This window comes from Hippopotamus amphibius, chromosome 13 (genome assembly GCF_030028045.1).
Source record: "Hippopotamus amphibius kiboko isolate mHipAmp2 chromosome 13, mHipAmp2.hap2, whole genome shotgun sequence".
Taxonomy (NCBI): Eukaryota; Metazoa; Chordata; class Mammalia; order Artiodactyla; family Hippopotamidae; genus Hippopotamus; species Hippopotamus amphibius.
The window spans coordinates 39,394,268-39,417,657 of record NC_080198.1 but is presented as its reverse complement, the minus strand read 5'-3'; the positions used below and the strand labels follow the sequence as shown (position 1 = coordinate 39,417,657).

At 38.2% G+C, this 23,390-nt stretch overlaps 1 protein-coding gene across 22 annotated transcripts in view; it reads right to left on the bottom strand.

Annotated features, from left to right (window-relative positions):
• MAP4 (microtubule associated protein 4) overlaps positions 1-23,390 on the bottom strand; it is a 170,900-nt gene that overhangs the window by 92,750 nt on the left and 54,760 nt on the right. For 21 of the 22 annotated variants that reach the window (XM_057705681.1, XM_057705692.1, XM_057705694.1 and 18 more), the window contains 2 exons: positions 21,740-21,981; positions 6,667-6,738 (listed from right to left, as the gene is read on the bottom strand). In XM_057705681.1, the coding sequence (XP_057561664.1) occupies positions 6,667-6,738; positions 21,740-21,962 (295 nt within the window). In that variant the 5' untranslated portion in view covers positions 21,963-21,981. The remainder of the gene's footprint in view (positions 1-6,666; positions 6,739-21,739; positions 21,982-23,390) is intronic. The other variant, XM_057705696.1, reaches the window with a different exon arrangement.

The following is a 23,390-nucleotide window of genomic DNA, read 5'->3' as shown; positions in this document are numbered from 1 at the left end:
TATATTACTTACAGAATTACAAATAAAAAAAAGAAAATATTCTATATCAACAAATGTCTTTTGGCATAGGGTAGAATTTGATTCCACAAAGAGAAGCAAATCATACAAAGTTATGGTTTAAAAATTATATCAGAATTATGAACTCACTCAAAGCTCAGGAAAAAGCTATTTTGTTTCATTTAACAGGAAACTCTAAGAGAAACAGAAATCGAATGGCTCACAGTATAATTAAATGCTTTGCTTAGATGAAGGTTCATAGCTTAGTTCCTGAGCTGGTTTCAAGGGAGTCCTAAATGTCCTAGAAATAAATGTAACATGTTGTGTTTATGGGTGGGTACATGTGGATTTTTCTGAGAAGTTCTATAGTTTTACCAGAAAACAATAAACCAAAAAAAAAAAAAAAAAAACTTTAAGAAACATTAGATATTGGCATTTTACTGGAGTCTCCAACATGCAACTCATATCTGAAAAATGAAAGGAAAAAAGCCTACAGCTTTGTTTTCAGGATTTGAGGAGGGGCAGGGGGGTGGCTGCTTGCTGTGTCTACATCTAGGAACCCAGTGTGCACCTTTATGTTCAGGCTTCATTTATGAGCTATAATGCCACTTTCTGGGTTGGTTACAATAGCTCTTCAGAAACTCTAACATTACAGATTTTTCTGTTACGATTTCACATTTCTGATGCCTTAAAATTGTCCTAATACAAAATCCTTTGCATTCCATCTGATAATACAAGTGACAGGGATGAAACACCTAGGATACTTTGTGTCATGACATTCTAACAAAGCAGTTTTACTATTTCACTGCTGTGCTGACCTGAGGGAATAATAACACATCACATTCAGAAGAGTTATCACAAGAAAAAGCCACCTACTCTGATCACAGTGAAAACCACCAGTAACACTGCCATTTGTGGAGCACTTAGTGTACTGCATCTAGCCCCAAAGAGTGTAAATTATTAGCTTCCATGGCAGCAGAGAGGTTTATTATACAAATAATTTGTGGTTAAGTCTTGTTAAGCCTTCACTGTAATGGAAACAGCATCAAAATAAAATGGAGGAGAATCCAGTTTTACGCATGACTTAGAAATAAAACTAACACTCTGTTCCTGCCCCACCAGTCCTGTGTCTTAGTCCAGAACCCCCTCTAGCCTCCTGGCCCCACCATATTACCAGGTCAACAAGGAGGAAGAATCCAACTGAAGCCAGGTTTCATCTCACTTTCATCAAAATGAATATACCAATAAAACCCAAGAATTGCCCCCATAATCAAAAGTTTAGTCCTAGGGTACCTATAAGAAGGTTAGTCAGGACTGAGAATTATTAACAGTACTTAAAGTATTGTGCTTCAAACCTAAGAACAGATTACTGAGCTCTCTTAATGAAAAGAATCCTAAGAACAGTAAATTGAGCTTTCTTAATAAAAAGAAATGTTTGCCAAGCTAAAAAAAGTTCTTTATGCCATGCAAATTACCTTAGGTATTCAGTCTTTCCAATGTCTTAATTCAGTCAACATACGGCATTTGCACATCTATCTACTGTAAAGAAACACTAATCCAGAATTGCTAGGAAACTGGGCATTCCATTGAATTCTTTCCAGATACAGCCTACTAGATTTTTATCAAATAATAAGGTTACAAAATTAAAATGTTATTGAATGTAGCACATTTTATTTATTAATTCAGAACGCATTTTAGAAGACTATGAATGTGAATTTTAATTGGACTAAACAAAACATAAGTGTAGTATTAGAAAGTAACAGTAATTGATATGCCATGGAAACTGTCTTTTGAAATAACTTCTTACTGCTACTCTGCCAACTGTCTTTCTCATCGGATGCTATAAAATATCAAATGGTCACTTGAGCTTCTTAACTCTTACAGACTCCGGATAAAAGGGAGTTCACTCTGATAATCCAAAATGACAGCGTAAGTGAAGGTGCCTGGCAAAAAGTAAAAATATAATTTTTTTTTCCATATAATTATGGAATTACTATGAGTCGTATTAGAAGCTTTGTTAGACCAAGAGTTCATGCCTCAAGGGTCTTTATCTACAAAACTCATGTTTTGGTCACATTATACTTCAATAATTAAGACCCCAACCAAAATCCAGTCCATATGGTGTTAGTGTAAGATGTTTATTAGTGTAATTTATTTAGCACAATGATCACATTAAAATGTCCCAAAATACAAAACCATTAAAGTCTAAAGCCACAAAAAATACAAACTTAGCTGCGTGAATAAAGTTATAAAAATATTATTTAAAAACAAAGTTCTTCATCTTCAACATTGGGCCAAAGAAGAAAAAAAAAAAAAAGAAGAGAGAGAGAGATTGCATATAAGAAACAATACATTTCAATAGAGCAACCCTGACCGGTCTTGGCTGCCTCACCAGTGAGATCCTGGGCCACTGGATGTGACCATCACGGCAATACAGCATTTCATTACAGGACGGGCTACTTCATATGAAGCTGTATATGAAACATTACATTTATCTCCTTCAGAATGAAACATCTAAGTGAAATAAAGCTAACAATATACACCAAATTTTAGCTGGCTGTTAGCAGAAATTTTCAACAGTTCCATAAACTCAAAAAGAAAACATATTTGGAAAAAAACAAATTTCAAACAAAAATAAACATGACAAAATGGAAATTAAAGTGGAATAAATCAATGTCAATAATGAAGTGTGAATGTATGTTTCTGACCACAGCCATACCACAGTGGTCGCACCCAGGCTTTTCTACCCACCTGTCACCTACACAAGCTGCAGAAATTAGTTAGAAGTGATAGAAGGATGTCAAGCATAATTTTTTAAAGTTAGCACTAAGAGTTGTGAAAAGTTCCTTGGCTGGAAAAAAAAAAACGCACAAAAACCAACCACATACCAAAGGGACAGAGCTATGTTTTATTTGATGGTGTGCTCTCCTATGGTATTTTTCATATTTTTCTCCTATGGTAAGAGTTTTCATATTTATTAACTGCTTAGATAGTAAGCATAAGTACCTCCCTCTAAAATGTGCCTCCCTTAAGTGTCTTCTCTCCAGAACCCACAGGATTCCTGGCAGACAAACAAACCCTTGTGACCACAGGAGGGAACACTTCCTAAATTCCAGAAGTCATTGCAGGGACTTGGTTTAAACTTTCATATCATAATATTCTAACTTTCCCATCCCAAAAGTAGTTTTCTATCAGAGCATCTGAAACAATGTACATCTCAAAGTCTTCCTCAGAACATGGTGCCAAATATTTAATCTGAAATAATCAGTAGCTTAGTGATTATAAAAACCTGCAGAGTCAGTAAGAGGATAGAAAATTTTAAAGAGCATCTCACATTCCAGATCTTAAACCAGAACAATTTTAAAACATGGCCCATGTTTTATATTCTATTTCTAAAAATCCAATCAAAGCTTTTCATTTGAAAAATTCCACAGTATTTGTCCCAGATGGTTTCAGATTTTTTTAGCTTTTAGTTTGGGAAAATGAGGAATGAGAAAATGTCCCCTACTGGGACAATCCTCAGAATGTGTGAAAGTAAATCCTAAGGTTCGTGGTAAAGGACCAACACACAGGTCTTCATATGCAACCCAACAATCCAACCACCAGAGTTCAAAGGGAGGCTAAGCCTGAACAGAGCCAGAGTCCAGTCAGGTAATCATTTCATTAGAAACTTGATAATTGGTTGTAGTTCAACGTGTTGCAATTTAACTTCATTCTCAGGTTGCTAAAGAAAAAGTTATTTTCTATCTGTATCAACATTCCAGTATTCTAACAATACAGGATTCCATTTTCCTTAACTTTCCAATTATTATTTTGATAGTTCATGATCATGCTAAGAAATTTGGGATATGAAATTCCATACACAATAATAAGGCTGTCAAATTTTCAGGAGAATCTAAGCCTGGACAAATAGATCATAATTGCATAATAGGAACAATTTTGGCCCAACTTGCAAATAACAGAGGATAATTTCATTTGAGGAAATAGTTTCCAAAGTTTAATCAGAACTACTCTAAATTAGAAAACTTTAAATTACAATAGCTAGCATTATTCAGATGTTAACAAGGTAGAGAGAAACACAGATAGCCTGAAAGATGAATCTACCCTAAAAGCGAGCTCACAGAGGGAGGGAGGAGGGAGAGGAGAAGGGAGGTTCACCGCAGTGCTGGTGGACTCAATCCCCTTATGAAAGCACACCTTCTCATTTGCTGTTACAGTACCCTGATTCAGGTTAAAGATTCGAAAACCAAATGAAAAAGGCCAACTAAAAATGTTTAAAGGAAAGAAAAATGTGAGACAATTAAATGATAAAATGAGTTTTAAAAGAGCACAAGAAATAAAAGACATTAGATAACCTTCATAAAAATACTAAAATTAAAAAGAATTCATCTGGTACTTTGTGCTCACAAAGGGAAAGGAGGTTCCATCAAGCCCTGCGGAGCACAAGAGGAAGCAGGTGGTTTGCTCAGGCATCAGCAGAAATGGGCCCCGAAGAACTACCCTCAGCTTCTTCTATATCGTGTCCAGGAAGGAAAGCAAAATGCTGCAAGGTTTTACAAGTGTAACGGTGCTTAGGAAAGATTACTGGTCTGGTGTTGCAGCAGCCCCAGTGTTGAGTGACACGCTAGGCTTCTAGGAGGAGAAAAATAGAAAGGGAGGAAAAAGTAGGAAGGGGAAGGAAAGGGCGGAAAAGCACAGATCGTTAGTAAATAGCAAGTTCAACATAGCAAGGTGCTCATAAACCCTTTACACTGTCAGCAGAGCAGGTCTGCTCTAGGATTATAGATAACGCTCTGAAGAAAACAGAAATGGGAATTTTCAAAACAGCACAGAGCTACATGCTCTAGTTAGTGACAGCCAAATCAGAATGATGTCACAACATGCTCTGAAAACATTCATTCTTGGCCACCACCCTACTCCTTCCCACCCCCAATGAAAAGTGTATTTTCAGTGAAGCACCTGCTTTTAATATAGTCAAGAGGTCAAATTCAGAATACAACATCTCTCCAGGTGTGCAAACTATATTCTACACAAGGGTGGAGAGGTGTCCAAGAGCAGGAAGACCTGCTCTCATAATGGCACTGTGCAGTTCACAAACAGCTGGGTTCTTTTTTGCTGCCAGAAAACTTAAGTCTTCAAACAGTAAGGGCCAGGCTGTATGTTTTTCCTGTTCTTTTTTCCTGCACTATTAAGCTGTGGCAGTGGGAAACAACTGCTACACCAAGTTTCAGTATCCTCTAGTCAGACTTGACAACCTGCTGGAGAAGACACCTACTCTAGCTGTGGTAGTCATTTCCTTCCCAGATGAAAATGGCATTCATTCTTCCAATGGCTAACCAAATCAATCCCCTCCAAGCTTCTCCTTCCCCTAGCACTGCCTCCTCATTACAGAAAGCGGAATCTATTCATTTTTTACAAGTTTATGTTCAAGCTTCTTCTACTTTAATCATGGGGATATTTGTTTATTTTCTTAAAAACCAAAACTATATAGACCTTTGCTTTCAAAGCAGACAAACGGTCAACACCACATACAAACTAGTATTATCAAAAAAACTCACAAAAATTTCAGTTCACAAAACTGGAAGATAAATAAGGTTGCACTTCTGGTTGTTTCTAGCTTTCGAAGTAGAGTTCTAATTAATGAGTTGCTAATAAGGATTTATTGTCGCTGGGTAAAACTAACATTCACAACAAATAGAACCTAGTCATCAGTAACCCTAAGGTACAAAGATGTATACAACATTTCTAAAGGTCACAGAATAAAAAGTAAACCCTGAAATAACTGCTATTGCTAACAGAAGGCTTTCTGGAAGCCTTAGAAACCGAGAAATCCTACGGTGGCTCAAGGAAAGGCTTCTCAAGGCTGAGGTATGTGTGCAAGAAGAGAAACACAGGCACGGCTAGTGCTCGCCTCCCTGCAGTAAGGTCAAGCAAACGTTATGCCCCAGTTAAAAGTCTTTTCATTTGGGTCAACAGTGTCAGCCTGATTGTGCACTTAAACAAATTAAGTGCAGTTATTTTTAGAAATTCAACATGGCTTTCATATCAGCTACCTAAACAAAGATTTACATAGTACACCCCTGTGGACCCTGCCACTGCTTCGGGAATTTTGCTCACTACAAACACAGTGGAAGAACCCACAGGAACTCAGTGCTAGCCCTGGTAATGGGCTAGGCATTAGAGACAGATTTCAAAAGTAACAGTTAAGGGAAAAATAAAGGAAAAACAGACTGAGGGCACAAGAGAAAGGAAAGAACTTTTAATTTCCAGCTCACAAGCTTCCTAACATTGAGCCATGGAAAGCAAACTAAGTGCAGTGTGCATTCACAGACAAGACCTGCCCAAAATGTTGTAGCAGCCAAAGGACTCCAGTATAACATTTTTCTGATTGTCAGTCTGCATCAAAAGCGTATTATTAAGATTGATCCAGCTGTTGTGTGGTACAACTACAAAAGATATTCAAGGAATATCAAAGGAAATTCTCTCTTTCCATTGTTGGAAATATTAGGGGACAGATGCCCTGGGTTTAGATACAACAACCAAGAAAAAGAGTACCCTTAGCGATAATGCATATGCTTCCGCTAACAACCCTCCTCAAAGGAGCTGATCAAGGTGTTTTTACTGTGACTGTTTCACCCACACATTTGGGGATTCCTGAGAACCACTCACCGGTGGCATCTTTATTCCCTTCTGTTCCGTGGTCACCGTTGGCCAGCACTGCTGCTCGAGAAGATGGAGTACCTGCAATTACCACAAAGAATAATTAACCACCGTGACAGATAGATAAATGAAAGACAGGTGCAACTACTGTCTAACTAGTAGAATTTTGGTCACTCTTCATGGCATTAGCTTAAAGCACATGAAATCTTTCCAACATTTAAAGATCCAATAAAAGGAAATCCAGAAACACAGAAGAGAACTGAGTCACTGACTGTACGGCATCCAAACTCTGATAAGCACCACGACCCCAGGAGACGCGCTCCTAACCCCAAGATGAAGCCTTTCCTGCTCTGTACGTTGTCAAGGCTTACCATTACGCTCAACAAAACCACCATGAAGCAGCACAGGTTGAAAACCAGGGATGCGAACCAAAGGCTCCAAGGACACAGCGGTTTAAAACCACCCTCACGTAGAGTCCGGGGCACCATCGCTGCTCCTGCGCATGAGGAGTACCTGGAGGTCACCAGCAGTACTTTCCAAAGCAGAGGGCTTTTTTTTTTTTTTTTTTTTTTTTTTTAAGCTATTCTAACAGACTATAGTTGTGTCTCATTTCCTAATAACTAAGGATGTTGAGCATCTTTTCATGTGTTTACTTGCCTTTTTTTTTTGGTGAATTGGTCAAATTTTTTGGACTATTTTTTTTAATTGGATTATGTATTTTCTTATTATTGAACTTTGAGGAGTCTTTATTTTTCTGAATACCAACCCTTAGCAGATGAGTTTTGCAAATATTTTCTCCCATGAACGCATTTTCCAAGAAAATACATCCAAGAAGTGTATTTTCATTTTCTTAACTGGGTCTTTTGAACAGCAAAAGCGTTCAATTTCGATAAAGTCTAATTCATCATTTTTTCCTTTATGCTTCCATGCTTTTGGTGGGGTATCTAAGAAATTTCTGTCTAATCCGAGGTCACAGGATTTGCTCCTATGTTTTCCTCTAGAAGTTTTATAGTTTTCATTCAGGTTTCACATTGAGGGCTATGATACATTTGGAGTTAAATTTTTTATGTGGTGTAAGACATGGGTCTAGGTTCGTATTTTTGTACATTGACATCTAATTTTTCCTTTATTCCACTGATTCCTCTTGAAAATCAACTGAACATATTACATGTTTGTTTCTGGACTCTCCTGTTCCACTGACCTATATAAATCTATCCATTTTGCCAGTACCACACTGTCTCGATTACTGTATTTGTATAAAGTCTTGAAATGACATCACGTGAGTCCTCCAAATTAGGTCTTTTCCAAAATTGTCTTGGTTATATTTTAGTGCCTTTCCTTTTCTACATAAGTTTTAGAATCAGCTGTTGATTTATACAAACAAATCCTGATGGGATCTTGACTGCACTGACTGTTTAGATCAATTTGAAGACATATAACCTTTTCTGAAAGGCTCTGACGATATCTAACATTTCAACAACCTGCCTAGCTCTACAGTCAGCCTGCCAACCCAAGAGGTTCCTACAAATCACTCTTAACAACCTCACAGACATATTTTTCATAAGACAAGTAAAAATCTAGAACATATGCTACTAAACTGTAAAATTCAAGATTTTACTTTGGAAGACAGCAAACTACAATGTCCAAGCTTCTGGGTCCCACAAATCCAAGGCAGAAATCTTTCATATAGACTCACTGAAAACATCATTCATTCTGTAATCTCAGGTAACAGAGGAACGAACAACTAAAGAGAAGAACCTAAAAGAACAAGGCAGACTGACAAGAAAATATCAATTAACTGGAAGAAGAGGAAAATAAAGGAATGAAAGTAACAGACTTTTATTAAATACCCAGTATGCACCACATACCATGCTAGGCTTCACATAATGTGTTTTACTTATCCAGAGACATAGAACAAATATGAGCTAGAACATATGTGGCATAAATAAATTCCCTTTCACCCCTGCACATTAAGTTTATAAAATTTACTCTTCCTAGCTCAAGAAAGAAGGCATATTTTCAAAAATCTGCCTCAGTTTAAAATGCAAATTACAAAAAAATAAAATGCAGACTATAGGAAAATGCAAATTATAAAAACGATACCATCTTTTGGCAATGAGAGTGATAAAATCATTTTTAAATTTGATAACAGCCCGTGTTGGCAAAGGTGTAGGAAAATGGGTAATCTCATACACCACTGGAGGAATATAAATTGAAACAATTTATGAGAAAATCTGGCAGTCTATCAATCTTTCTCTTTTTATGAGAAAATCTGGCAGTCTATCAAATTTTGAAATACCAGCTTAACTCAACAATCCATTTTAGGTATGTAGTTCACAAAAAGACATTAAAAAAGTACACAAAAATGAATGTAAACAGGATGCTTATTGTGGCATTGTTTTAAAAATAACAAACGCCTACCAGGAGATTCACTAAGCTGTGAAATAATATGCAACTATTAAAAGAAATGAGTAGCTCTTTGTGTACTAATATGGGAAGAAGCCAGGACTATGAAAAAAAAAAGAAAGTAAAAGCAAATATGATATAATAGCACTATAAAAAAACAACGCAAATAAATAATCAGAAAAGATGTGGGAAAAAATATACCAAACACCACTGCTGACTGCTAAGGAATGAAGTGCAGAGAACCATAGATGGGAATAAAAAGGAAGACTTTCACACATGTAAAGTCCTGTTTTAATTGAGTACCTTAAAAAATGGATAGATAGCCAACTGAAGCACACAGGCCAGCTTCAATATACCATCACAAGCAGAAGGAGCAGGAAAGATTGCTAAAATAATTAAGTAATAAAAGATCTAGAAATCAAGAAGAGTATAGAAATTATAAGGAATATCCAAGAAAATGAAGCAAACAGACCACGCTAAGGAGAAACCCCAGCCCAAAGAAGGCACAGGAAAACAGGACTCCAAGGTACTCTAGGCTTAGAGACAGCAGTCATGCTGGGACTCCGTTAAAAGCTGCCAGGCCAGTCCCCACGTCCCCCACGCTTTCCTCCCCTCACCCCACAACAGTCAGCTTTGTGCCAAACCCGAGATGGGAACAGAGACTGAATGCTTTGGCACAAGAGGGAGTCAACGGGTGAATGCTGATATCTTGAGGAGTGGGGCGGGGGAGGAGCCCCACACACCTGGCAGCACTGTCACAGCCCTGCCAGAGGCAGATGGTAGAAAACAGTCATGTATCACAAGGAATCCCAAATAGACAGTATCACCCAATAACTTAGGAAAACTACTACTGAAGAAGGCATCACATTCAAAGACAATAAACGTTGCCTAGCGAAATAATGTTGATACAACAAATAGGAGACTTTAAAAAGAAATATGTCACTTTCCTCATAAGGATGAAAGAAAATATCACACATCTGTGAAACAAAAGCAAACCCCTAAACAAAGTGAATTATCTGACTAACGAATCCTTCCAGGTTGGGTAGTTTCCAACTCTTCGATTTTCCATAATTGAACGAGTCCATAATGAGGTTGTCATCTGATAAGACTCTGCACTCCAATGCAAGGGGCCTGGATTTGATCCCTCGTTGGGGAAATAGATCCTGCATGCATGCCGCAACTAAGACCCGGCACAGTCAAAATAAATTAAAAAAAAAAAAAAATCATTATTACCAACCTTTACTTGCCCAGACTTTTCCTGCCCACTTCACACTCTGCAATACCTACTCTAAACCACTGATGTTCTCTTCAATCCTTTAACCCCTTCCGCCTCCATTTCTCAGCATATGACCTTACCTCCGTCAAGGAAAATAGGAAGCCCTGTCAGAAGAGACCTCTGCTCCTTTTACCACCACACACAGAAACCTAAAGCATCTTCACGGCAATGCTCCTGTCTATACCTGTGCTTTGGATCCCTTCCCTTCCTTCCAAAGACAAGATTCTTCTCCTTCCAGTCTTGAAGTCAGATATTACCACACCCCTCTCAAATCACACAGCCCTTTATTTGCTCCTTTCTTTCGGCACTTAACTACCTCCCCTAACGAACTGTAAACTCCTTGAGGTCACAACTTTGAGGTTCATTTTTTTTATCCTTAATAACACAGCATTCTCAACAAATATTTGCTTAAAGAATGAATGAACGATTGGAATAAATGTGATTGCCAGCGTGTGTATGGGGTGGCAGAATGGGACACGAGGGAGGGGACAAATGCAGGAACTCCTAACTCAACCTTAAATTTCTAAGAACAAAGTTTCAGAGATCTTCCTTTATGACGCACTTTAATTTCTAATTTTCTTTACAAACAGTGAAGTTTTGGTTTTATAATCAAGCAAATAAGGCCATTAACAGACGATTTCAAACAAGAGCAACACCAAAGTCCAGGAGTTATGTGCTATTTCCTTGTTTTAAGGACCAGACACTCCATCTACTTGGGGGAGGGAGTAATACTGCTGTGGTTTCATTCAGCGATTTTTTAAAATTAATTAATTAATTAATTTTATTGGCTGTGTTGCGTCTTTTTTGCTGTGCACGGGCTTTCTTTTTTTTTCTGAATTTATTTATTTATTTATTTATTTTATTGGCTGTGTTGGGTCTTCGTTGCTGCACATAGGCTTTCTCTAGCTGCAGCTAGTGGGGGCTACTCTTCATTGTGGTGCGTGGGCCTCTCATTGGGGTGGCCTCTCTTGTTGCAGACCACGGGCTCTAGGCGCGTGGGCTTCAGCAGTTGTGGCACATGGGCTCGATAGTTGTGACTCACGGGCTCGACAGTTGTGACTCACGGGCTCCAGAGCACAGGCTCAATAGTTGTGGTGCACGGGCTTAGCTGCTCCGCGGCATGTGGGATCTTCCTGGACCAGGGATCGAACCCGTGTCCCCTGCATTGGCAGGCGGATTCTTAACCACTGCGCAACCTAGGAAGCCCTCATTCAGCGATCTTAACATAAAGATGTCTGCACCATTTCCAGAGTAAGAAATTTAACTGTAAGAAACAAATGTTCTGGGACTTCCTTGGTGGCACAGTGGTTAAGAATCTGCCTGACAATGCAGGGACATGGGTTCAAGCCCTGGTCCGGGAAGATTCCACGTGCCTTGGAGCAACTAAGCCCATGTGCCACAACTACTGAGCCAGTGCTCTAGAGCCTGTGCCCTGCATCAAGAGAAGTCACTGCAATGAGAAGCCCACGCACCTCAACAACGAAGAGTAGTCCCCACTCGCCTCAACTAGAGAAAGCCTACGCGCAGCAACAAAGACCCAACACAGCCAAACATAAATAAATAAAATAAATAATTTGAAAATTTTAAAAATTAAAAAAACAGAAAAGAAACAAATGTTCCTCCCAAGTTACCTGCAGTCTATGCCTAAGAATAACAGAACTTTTCCATTTCTGAGGAAAGGAGACTTAAAAAGTTCACAGAAGATAGCTGGGTCACGATGGTGTTTATTTTTTTGATATCTTTGCCCTATGCAACTCTTAGAGTTTCTCAGCTATAGAAAGAACCTGACAAATTAACCTCTTAAAAGATCTCTGCTTTTCTTTCATGCTAGGGTACCGTTATTATAAATTACAACTGTTAGTACTATTTTTCTTTTCTTTTCCAAAAAGAAACTTGGGTAAGAAGTAGGGTATATTTTCAAATCAAAGTCAGAAAACAATTTTTGCAGAAAATTATAAAGAGGGTTCAGGATTAGACACTTACACCCACCTAAATAAAGACCTACCACTTTAGCTTGCAGACATAATTACTTGTTAGTCTGCACCTTAACATAAATAACCCACACCTGAACAAAATGATTTTAGTTTAATAACAGAAAAAATGACCAGTTTAACAAGCAATGATTGTACATCTACCATGTGCCAAGAGCAGTGATCTCTCTTTAAGGCTTCCCAGCCCCACCTTACCTCCCCACAGACTGTGAGACTCTGCATGATGTCACTGGACGTGCTTCTCCATAGTTCCACCCTGTCACTTATCTCACTTGTCATTTTGACCTCTGGTTTCTTATCAGGGAGCAACTTGAGGTTGCTGGTACACTCTGAACTATTCTGTGCCTCTCTGCTTTTGCTAAATGTGTCATTTTGCAAGAATATAAAAATAAAACACTATCCCTGTTCTAGAGTAGCTTAAGTGTGAGGCAACAAATAGCTTAATTATGACCTTATAAGTGCCATGACAAAGGAAGATTCAGAGAAGAAAGGCACTTTTCAAGGGGAAGACAAAAAGATAAAGGGGGTTGTGTGGGATATGGGAGAAGGGATGCAAGTCAGGGAAGGTTCTTGGAAGATCTAAACCCATTCATAAATGATTTTTTGTAGAACACCACCTTTAGCCAATGCTTTATTTATTATCAACCTCCAGATATGTATCTCTAGCCCAGAACTCTCCTCTCAATTCCAGACTGTTTTATCTGGCTGCCTACTGCTCTTGACTAGATATCTTCTCCACAGATAAGCTGAAATTCTTACCTTTGCCTCAAAATCTACTCCTTCTACAGCCTTCCCAATTTCACAAGATGACAATTCCTTCCTTTTGGTTGCTCAGGCCAATACCTTGAGTCATCCCGGATTCATTCTTGGCAATGTAAAGTCTTATACCTTCAAAGGAACAGTTGGGTGACATGGTGTAGGTTACAGTTGGATGGGAGTGGGTTCAAGAGAGAATGAGAGGAAAGGAACTGAGATTAGGGAGTAGATACATCTTTTTCAAAGAAGGAACAGAATAAAAGAAAGTAAATGAGATGGACATGGATTGAGATAGGATTTTTTATGAATGAAAAAATTATAAGTATGTTTGATGCTGATGAATGACCCAGTTGAAGAGAGGAACTGATGATGCAGGAGACAGAAGAGACAACTGCTGCACATGGCAAATGCACAGTGTTAAGTAAGTGTTAACTATTATTATTCTTATTGTTATTCAACTGCAGATTGATCAACTATATTGACTTATCTATAGAACAGCTATAAATCAACTGTAGATTGATCATTAAAGTACAAAGTAACCTCAAGAGAACACTGAAATTAATTTCCAATTAATCATTGGAAAGCTGTGCATTACTGGTTACGTCCTCATTCAAAAGATGCTATACTGTCCTCTTTCTGGTTTCCCAGAGGGACAGACTCCCATTTCATGAAATGAAAACTTTTTCAGCTAAATACATACAGCACTGAAAATAACACAAGTTTTTAAAAAGAATCACATGCTCTGAGACAAAGATATTGAAATTTACTTTTTTTTAATCTCTTCTCTGCAAGAGATTTCGGAGTCCTACAGCTGGCAAATCAATTTGGCAGAGAGGGGAAGTAGCAAGAAGCTGAGAGGGCATGTGTGCTGTGAAGAAGAGAGCCACAGTGAGTCCCCTTTGGGCAAAATGAGGATTCGGCATGGTCTCAATGCTAGGCCTCCTTTGTGTGTAAAAAGTTAGGCCCGTGCCAACATCGCCCTCTGGTGGCCAATGAAGTTAGTTACGAAGCTCCGCAACAGAAAGCCCCGGTCAGCTGAACGAGGAAAAGTTCTGCAGTATCTATTTATCATCCTTCCCAGGACTTACTTTAGGCCCCTTCTTCAGGATCAGTGTTTCTCAATCATGGACATTCATCCAAGTCACTTTCAAGGGCTTGTTAAAAAACAGATTGCTGAGTCCTATCCCCAGAGTTTGCTTAAGAACTGCATTTTGAACAAGGTCCCAAGTGATACTGCTGGTCCAAGAACCACACTTTGAGAGCCACTGTCCTAAGATTAAAACATTCTATAGAAACAAGTTCTTACCCTCAAAAACCTCCTGAAATGTTGGAGAGTAAGTATCCTCTCAATCTTATAAATGCTCTATCTAAGCACACAGAGTATAGAAAAATTAAGTGGCTTGCCCACAAATTTGCCAATTATTTGTGTTTAAGGGTCAACAGTGTGTTACATGTTCATTCAAACATCTGTGACAATGTTTTGAATGAACAAGAGTCACAGAAGTTGTATTGTTTTGTTACTCCCAACTAAGAGAAAGTTTCTGTCTTTTGCCTTCCTAGCCTATAGAAAGCTGACACAGAGCCACAGAGCTGATGATGAACAAGTATTAGGAAGATACCATTTTTGAAGGGAAAAAAAAAAATTCTGAAAAAGTATCTTAAGAATTGTTTCCCAAGGAGACAGGCATTTAGAAAAAGTTTCAAACCAGTTTCATTTCTAGGTATTTGGCTATTTAGGTATTTTATGGAGGCAATATTAAGGGAAAATACTTGTAGACTCAAAACTAAATGGGGGTAAAATGGGAAAGAGTATAGTACAAAAAAGGTATCCCTAGCACCCACACTGTGAACTTGAAATACCATTTCATGCTTTAAAAAAAATCAGACAGATAGTTTCTTAGAAAAATCTTTTTTTCCAGGTTTGGGCCAAGAACTGTACCTGAAGGGGAAAAAAGCAATATTTCCTACTTTGTGTTAAGTTACATAAAGACAGTCCTGCTTTCTTTCCCCTTCGTTTTAAAGCTAAGGGCAATTACAATGGGTGTATAAGAATTAAAAGAAATAAATACACCACTGTCCAAAGAGTTCCATTATATGTAACCTACTTAACTACTCTTTTTATATCTAGCTGCAGGAAACTGGTTGATAAATTTCCAGTCATTGGCCTAAGTGAGCCTGCTGTAAAATCATATCAAGAGTACCAGTGATAACTTACTGAATTTCATCCAATAACAAAACTGAACTTAAAGTTGGAGGAATAATAAACATGATGAAGTCTAGGGACCTTTCATCACTCTGGGGAAGTATTCAGAGGAAAAAACATCTTATTTAGAATGTTCCCAGGCAAAAAACAAACACAAAACCTATCATTTTGGCAAAAACCATCATCTGATAAAATCTGTAAAAATCAGACCCATAGCAGAGAAGTGCTTATTCACAGAGAACTCACTCATTGCACCAGATTTCTACAAAACTAAATAAGGAAGCTCTTTTCCTTTCTTCTTCAATGTCTCCAAACAGCCACCTCTCCTCCTCCCATTTATCCTTAGCCAAACCTTCTATAAACAAGGTGGTATGGAAAAAAATTAGCAATTTATAATTTAGTTATATCATAATTATAAACTCTGAACAGGTGTACAAATCCAACTAGTCCGAAGGGATTACACAGTAAAAATAAGTCTCCCTCCTACTCCTATACTCTAGCCAGTCAGTCCTTCCTGGAGGAAACAGTTATCAATTTCTAGAGCAGCGTTCTTGAGCTAATGAACTTTTAATTACAGGTTATTCACATATTAAAAATATAATCAGAGAAATTTTAATAATTTTTATAAGCTAAATAGTTTTTTAAAAACTCTCCTTCTCTTGGGTCAAGTTCATGGTACACAGACCAAGTCACCCAAGATGAACCACAAGAAAATCCAGTGCTACCATCTCATTATCCTCACCCACCTAAGCTGAGTGCCAGGTGGTGGGAGCACAGCTAAAGGAAAATTTTCAATGAAAAGCAGCAAGCTTCCTCCACCTATGACTGATGAGGGTAAGTTAATGGGGATGGGAAGAGTATCTTAGTCATGACTCAAATTATTAAAATATTTACTCTGTACCATTTCCTTTCTTCCAACTACAGTGTTCCTTTTAGGTTAATCAAAGGACAAATAATTCCACTGACCATTAAGGATTAAAAGAGAACAGACATTCCCATTTTCCATTAAGGAATCCAATTTCTTTCTTGGAGTAAATATTTATACGGATATAATTTGATTTTAAACTCTCAATAATATTTCTTCTGATCATTTCTGGTTACCCTTCCACACACCCCCCACCTGGCCTCCAATAAAGCACATACAAAAGCAGCAGGAGTTCCTTTTCCACTCGGGCTACAGAAAGCCAGAAGAAATGTCACTCCCACCCTATCAACAACAAAAAAAGCCAGATCAACTACAAAATCATAACTTGAACTCACCAGAGAGCTGAGGTTTTAGGGCAACCAAGTAGTGTGGAATCCAAAGAAAGCTAATCCCCTCAAGGAGATACGGGAAGTAAGCAATGGTTCTCCTGTGTCTCACATGCCATGCAAGCAGGTGAGAAGAATTCAACTAAAAAGTTTAACGATTTGCTAAAGGGTAAGTGAAGGCTAGCATGAGAGGGTCCCTGGGATCCACAGACACAAAGGGAGTTCATACTCACTTGCAGGTTAGAAAGACTGGAGGCAGAGGGGGGACACCAGAGAGCTGCCCTCAGTGGTGCAGACCTGGAAAAAGCTGCCACTAAAGCAAAGAAGAAGCCCTGTCCCCTAGGACCCCTCTTCCCTATGCAAACAAAAGCTTTAAGCTGCTGGGGGAAGAGTATCAAACCCTGTCAGCCCCAGGATGCGGGTGAAGATCCACTGCAGCTGGGGAAGGAGTAACAAGAAAATCCCCTCTTACCCTAGGGGAGGAGCCAGAAAAAGTTCTAGCCCAGGATCCTACACCAATACTTTTAGAAAACCCTATCCCTGTAAGAGGGATAATATTACTGAGAAAAAGACTCAACCATGAGATTGCATGCACACAGGACTGAGGCTAAACCAAGACCAAAAAACAAACAAAAAATCTCCTGGGTTTCCCTGGTGGTGTGGTGGTTAAGAATCCACCTGCCAGTGCAGGGCACACGGGTTCAATCCCTAGTCCGGGAAGATCCCACATGCTGCGGAGCAACTAAGCCCTTGCACCACAACTACTGAGCCTGCACTCTAGAGCCCGCAAGCCACAACTATTGAGCCCATGTGCCACAACTACTGAAGCCCACGCGCCTAGAGCCCATGCTCTGCAACAAGCCACCACAATAAGCCCATGTACCACAACAAAGAGTAGTCCCCACTCACCACAACTAGAGAAAGCCTGCACACAGCAACGAAGACCCAAACGCAGCCAATAAAGAAATAAATAAATTTATTAAAAAACAACTCCTGCCCACTACCAGGCTATCCCTCTTCTGATAAGGGAGGGGAGAGCATGGAGAGAGATCCTTTTGAGGCCAGGTGCACAGCAGGGCCAAAAGCTGGGAGTGGAACAAGAACTTTGAGAAAAGCTTTCTAGCACCTCAGTCCCTACTCTACAAACAGGAATAGAAGCATTTGAAACCAGTAGTGCACTGAAGACCATCACAGTAACAACAAAGCCCAACCCGAGCTCAGCACTAGCCTAAATTGACTCAACTCTTTGTATTAATTAACTAGTAAAAGAAGAGACACACCCATTGTTGGGCTGTACCCCGCAGGTCTACAAGGTCTGTACTTGCCCACCTCTAAAACCAAAGAAAGAGCCCAGAGTCAGCAACAGAGGCATCAACAGTGTACTGTATGGGGACCTTACACAGCTAAAGCAAGGTCCTGGAGTGACACCCCACCATGTGCGGCAGACAGTGGGCAGGACATGGTGGCAGTCTTCACTGCCAGCAGAGGGTGGGGGGGATTACCAATTATAGAAGATCATGTCAGGTGGGCTCATTAGGTACCAGGGAAACCAGCAGAGGGGCACACCCCTCCCCGCCCCTTTGATAAGAACAATCACTGGCGGGGGCGGGGCAGGAGTGTAGGAAGGTCAGTCACGTGACTAGAGTGCAGGTGAAGCAGGCACTGGTTGGGCAGGGGATGTACAGAGAGCAAGAGAACAGCCATCTTGAGTGGCCTGAACATGCACTCATTTCCAGGCATAAATACTTTTTAATCTCAGTCTCTACTGTTTTACATGTGAGGTCCAGCATTCACTCAAAAATTAAGATACACATAAAAAGTACCATAAAAAGAAAAAACAGCAGAGACAAAATAATCAGACTGAGAGATGACCCAGATGTTCAAATTACCAGACAGACATTTAAAATAATTATGGAAAAAAATAAAATAAAATAAAATAAAATAATTATGGAAAAGATAGAAATATGCATTAACAGATGAATAACTTCAGCAGAGATATGGAAACACTAAAAGTCAAACAGAAATGCTAGAAGTTACACACAGTAAAGATATTAAAGATAAAGAATGCCACGGAGTGCTCAACACAACCAGGTAAAAAATCAGGGAACCTGAAAATAGGTCAAAGAAAGTACCCAAAATGAAACACGGAGCATCAAAGAGCTGTGGGACAATACTCAAAAATCTAACAAAAATGTAACTGGAGTCCCAGAAGGAGAAGAGAGAAAGGAAGAAGCAAAGCACAGATCAAGCTCAGAGAATGCCAAGAAGGACAAATAACAAAATATCACCTGAACACAACACATTCAAACTGCTAAAAACCCAAGATAAAGATAAAATCTTGAAGGGGGAGGGACACTGATCAAGATTGTAACAGATTTCGTATCAGAAACTATGCAAGTAGGAAGACTACTTTTCCTTTAAATTATTGAAAGAAAAAAGTAATACAGAATATAACACCTAGCAAAAAGTATATTCCAAAACTCAAGGTTTGTTTTTCAAATAAAACAAAGCTGAGATAACTCACTGTTAAGCAGATTTGTACTATATAGGAGAAGAAGTGTTACAAGTTTTTCAGGCAGAAGGACTATGGTGCTAGACAGTAATTTGGGTCTATACAAAGAAATGAATAATGCCCAAAATGGTAAAAATTAAAGGTAAAAGGCTTTTTCTCATATTTTTATTCATTCTAAAAGATAACTGACAATCTAAAGCAAAAACAGTAACAACGTAAGTAACTAACATAAGTCAAATTATGTATGACAACATAAAAAATGAAAGAGAAACTGGACATTTACTGTTTTGCATGGAGTTTTACACTGTACATGAAATGGTAGAATACTATTGGAAGAAATTAAAAATGTACACTGTAAACTCTAGGTCAAATATAAAACAATTTTTATAAGAAATATACACAATAAGCCAATAACTGGAGTTAAAATAGCATTATAAAAAATATTCAATTAATCCAAAAGCAGACAGAAAAAGAAAAACAGACTAAAGAACAGATGGAAAAAATAGAAAACTATTAGCAAAATGACAGATTTAAATCCAACCATATCAAACCCACTATTATTAAATATTAAAAAAGAAACGTGTTGAAAGTGAAAGGAAGAAGTCAGACATACCATCCAAACACTAAGCAAAAGGAAACTAGGGTAACTACATTAATAAAGACAAAAATTAGAATTCAGAACAAAAAATATTACCAGGAATAAAGAGAGATGGTAAGAGGGTCATTTATTCAAGGAGACATAACAATATAAATGTATGTGCCCATGACATCAGATCTTCAAAAAACATGAAACAAATGTGGATAGAAATAAAGGGAGAAAGAAATCCACAAAATTACATGGACACTTCAATATCTCTCCTAGGTCATTAGAATAAGTAAATATAAAGTCAGCAAGGACGCAGAAAACCTGAACAACACTATCAACCAACTAGACTTAACTGACATTAATAAGAGTACTCCACACCATAACAGCATCATACACTTTATTTCAAGTGCTCACAGAACACTGACCATGGCAGGCCACAATCTGTACCATAAAAGAAACCCTGAAAAATTGAACTGAATAAAATAAACTGAAATTTCAAAGGACGTCTTCTGACCACAACAGAGTTAAACCAAAAATCAATTACAGAAAAATATCTAAAAAATCCCCATATATTGAGAAATTAACACTTCTAAATAATCCATGGATCAAAAAGGAATTCATAAGGGAAATTAGAAAACATTTTGAATTGAAAGCAAATTAAAAAAACAACATACCAAAATCCATGGGACACATCTACAACTAGGATTACAGGGAAATTTATAACATTAAAAGCCTATTTTAGATGGTTGCCAGAGATGGGGGGTGGGCAAATGGGTGAAAGGAGTCAAAATAAAATTTAAAAGTTATAAAATAAGTAAGTTATAAGTCCTGAGGATACAATGTACGACATGGTGTTTATAGTTAAAAATAACACTGTACTATATTTAAAAGTTGCTAAGAGAGTAGATCTTAGAAATTCTTATCACAAGAGGAAAAAAATTCATAACTATATGTGGTGATGGACGTTAACTAGACTTGTGGTGATCATTTCACAATATATACAAATACTGAACCATTATGTTGTATACCTGAAACTAATGTTTTGTGTCAATTATATCTCAATTTTTAAAAAATGCTTATTTTAGAAAAGAAATGTTTCAAATCAATGATCTAATAAGCTGCCACCTTAAAAAACCAGGAAAAGAGCAAATCAACTAAAAGTAAGCAGAAGGAAGAAAATATTAAAACATACTAGCAGGAATTGAAAACAGGACATGACAAGAGATCCTACAGACATTAAAAGAATAAGGTAATATTATAATTTTATCACCATTAATTTGATGACTTAGAGGAAACAGGCTAACTCCTTGAAAGATACAAACCACCAAAGCTCACTTGAAAAGAAAAAGAAAACCACCTGAACAGCTCTACATCTCTTGAACTGAATTCCTAGTTAAAAACTTGACAAAGAAAACGCCAGGTCCAGATGGCCTCACTGACAAAGTCTGTCAAAAATCAAAGAAAAAAAACATCAATTCAACACAAACTGTTCTAGAAAATAGAATAGGAGGGAACACTTCCCAAATCAGTTTATGATGTCAACATGACCTCAATTCTAAAACCGGACAAAGGCCTCACAAGAAAACAACAAGCCAATATCCCATACGCACATAGATGCAAAAATCCTCAATCAAATGTTAGCAAATCGGATCCAGCAATATATAAAGGCAGCAAATCTCTTTTAAAGGGTTTAACCCATTTTTTAATCCTGACCTAGGATTACTCTCAAAGACAGGTAGCATCTGACTTCATTCCAAATTAAGTCTTGGTATAAATACAGAATTTAAAGTATCCAACTTTACGAAGCTACTTTCAAAGAAAAGGCACAGCAGACAGTTTAAATTAGGAAATTAAGAGGCAGATTATACAGTAGTTAAGACATTACAGAAGAAACTTTAGGGTTAAGAGTAATCTACGGCTTCAAGAACAGATACCCTACTAAATGTAATGAACCTACCTACCTAAGAAATTTAGATAAAGTTACTAGCCTACACTAAAAAACTCAGTTCAGTTTCCTCAACAGTTTCTAAGATTATGACCCAAAGTGTAATCCCTAATCTACATTCTGAACCTATATATCCAGTCTGGCTTAATTACTTACCTTCAACCTGGCTAGTGTCTGAGCATGGTTTCTTCTTTGACTCCGAATTCCCAGTTTTCTCATCAACATCCAGGAGAGGAATATAGTCTGTTTTTCCAACAGTTTCTCCCACAACATCATCAAAGGCCTCTGCCTCCAGTGTGGCAATAAAGTCCCGTTTTATCTCTTCCTCAATTTCTGGAGGTGGCTCTGTTAATGCATCTGCAAGACTGAGGTCAGCCATTCTGCACCACTGCAACTGCCTGGTTAAGGGGGGAAAATGTTTCATATGATGAGCATAGGGAAAAAAGTTCCTAGAAACTCTCATTATTTTAAACAAAAAAGGAATTAAAAGCTAAAATTTTAGAGCTAAAAGAGACGCCCCCATTTTATAGATTAGAGAATCAAAGCTCAGGGACTTCCCTGGTGCCACAGTGGTTAAGAAGCCCCTGCCAATGCAGGGGACCTGGGTTCGACCCCTTGTCCCGGAAGATCCCACATGCCGTGGAGCAATTAAGCCCATGCACCACAACTACTGAGCCTGCACTCTAGAGCCCATGAGCCACAAGTATTGAGCCCACATGCCACAACTACTGAAGCCCACGTGCCTAGAGCCCGTGCTCTGCAACAAGAGAATCCAACGAAATGAGCCCACGCACCACAACGAAGAGTAGCCCCCGCTCGTTGCAACTCATGTACAGCAACGAAGACCCAATGCAGCCAATACACAAATACATAAATACATAAATTTATTTTTAAAAATAAAAAATTTTAAAAAGAAAGAAAGAAAAGAAAACCAAAGCTCAGTAACAGACAGTCTTACCCAAGGTAAACACTTTTTCTCATATCTCTGGGAGGTAGAGTGCCATTTTGTCCTTTTCATTAATAAGAAAAATGAAGTGCAAAAAAACCTCTCAACTTATCCAAGGTTACAGCCAGCATGACTGAAATCAGGTCTTTTGATTTCAAGTCTTAAAACCCTCTCAACTATTCCATTTATCTTAACTTCCAAGTCATGTCACAGAATAATTCTTAGAAATATATACCAAAGGAGGTCAGATTAAGTTATATTCCCATTTTTTTAAAAAAGGTTAATTACTATCAGGTAAATGAAATCACTTCTCTTTATCAGCGACTAGGAATATGGGCCTTATCTTGCAGGGGTAAGTACTGCTTCATGAATCACTTGGACATGGCTCTGTCAACCAAACTACACTTAGCCCTGCTGGCATGAAAAACACAGACAATATTCCCTGAATTAGCTAGGGGAAGCAGTCCCTCTCTGTGGTCATGTACATTACCATCTTTACAGAACACCAGGCTTTCAATTTTTAAACATAACATGAAATTAAAAAGTATATGGGAATTCTCTGGCAGTCCAGTGGTTAGGACTCAGTGTTTTCACTGCCAGGGCCTGTGTTTAATCCCTGCTTGGGGAACTAAGATCCCACAAGCCTCGTGGCACGATTAAAAGAAAAAAAAAAAAAGTATAATCTACTATAAGCAAAACTTTAATAGCCAAGAAAATACAGAAGTATATAATGTAATAAAAAGAGTTCCCAGTACATACATAGCACAGTAGGAAATTAAAAGGTATGCAAGGTACCATCTCTGCTTTCTAAGAGTCTAATTTAATAGAGACTCCAAGAAACTCATAAGGATGAGTGGACAT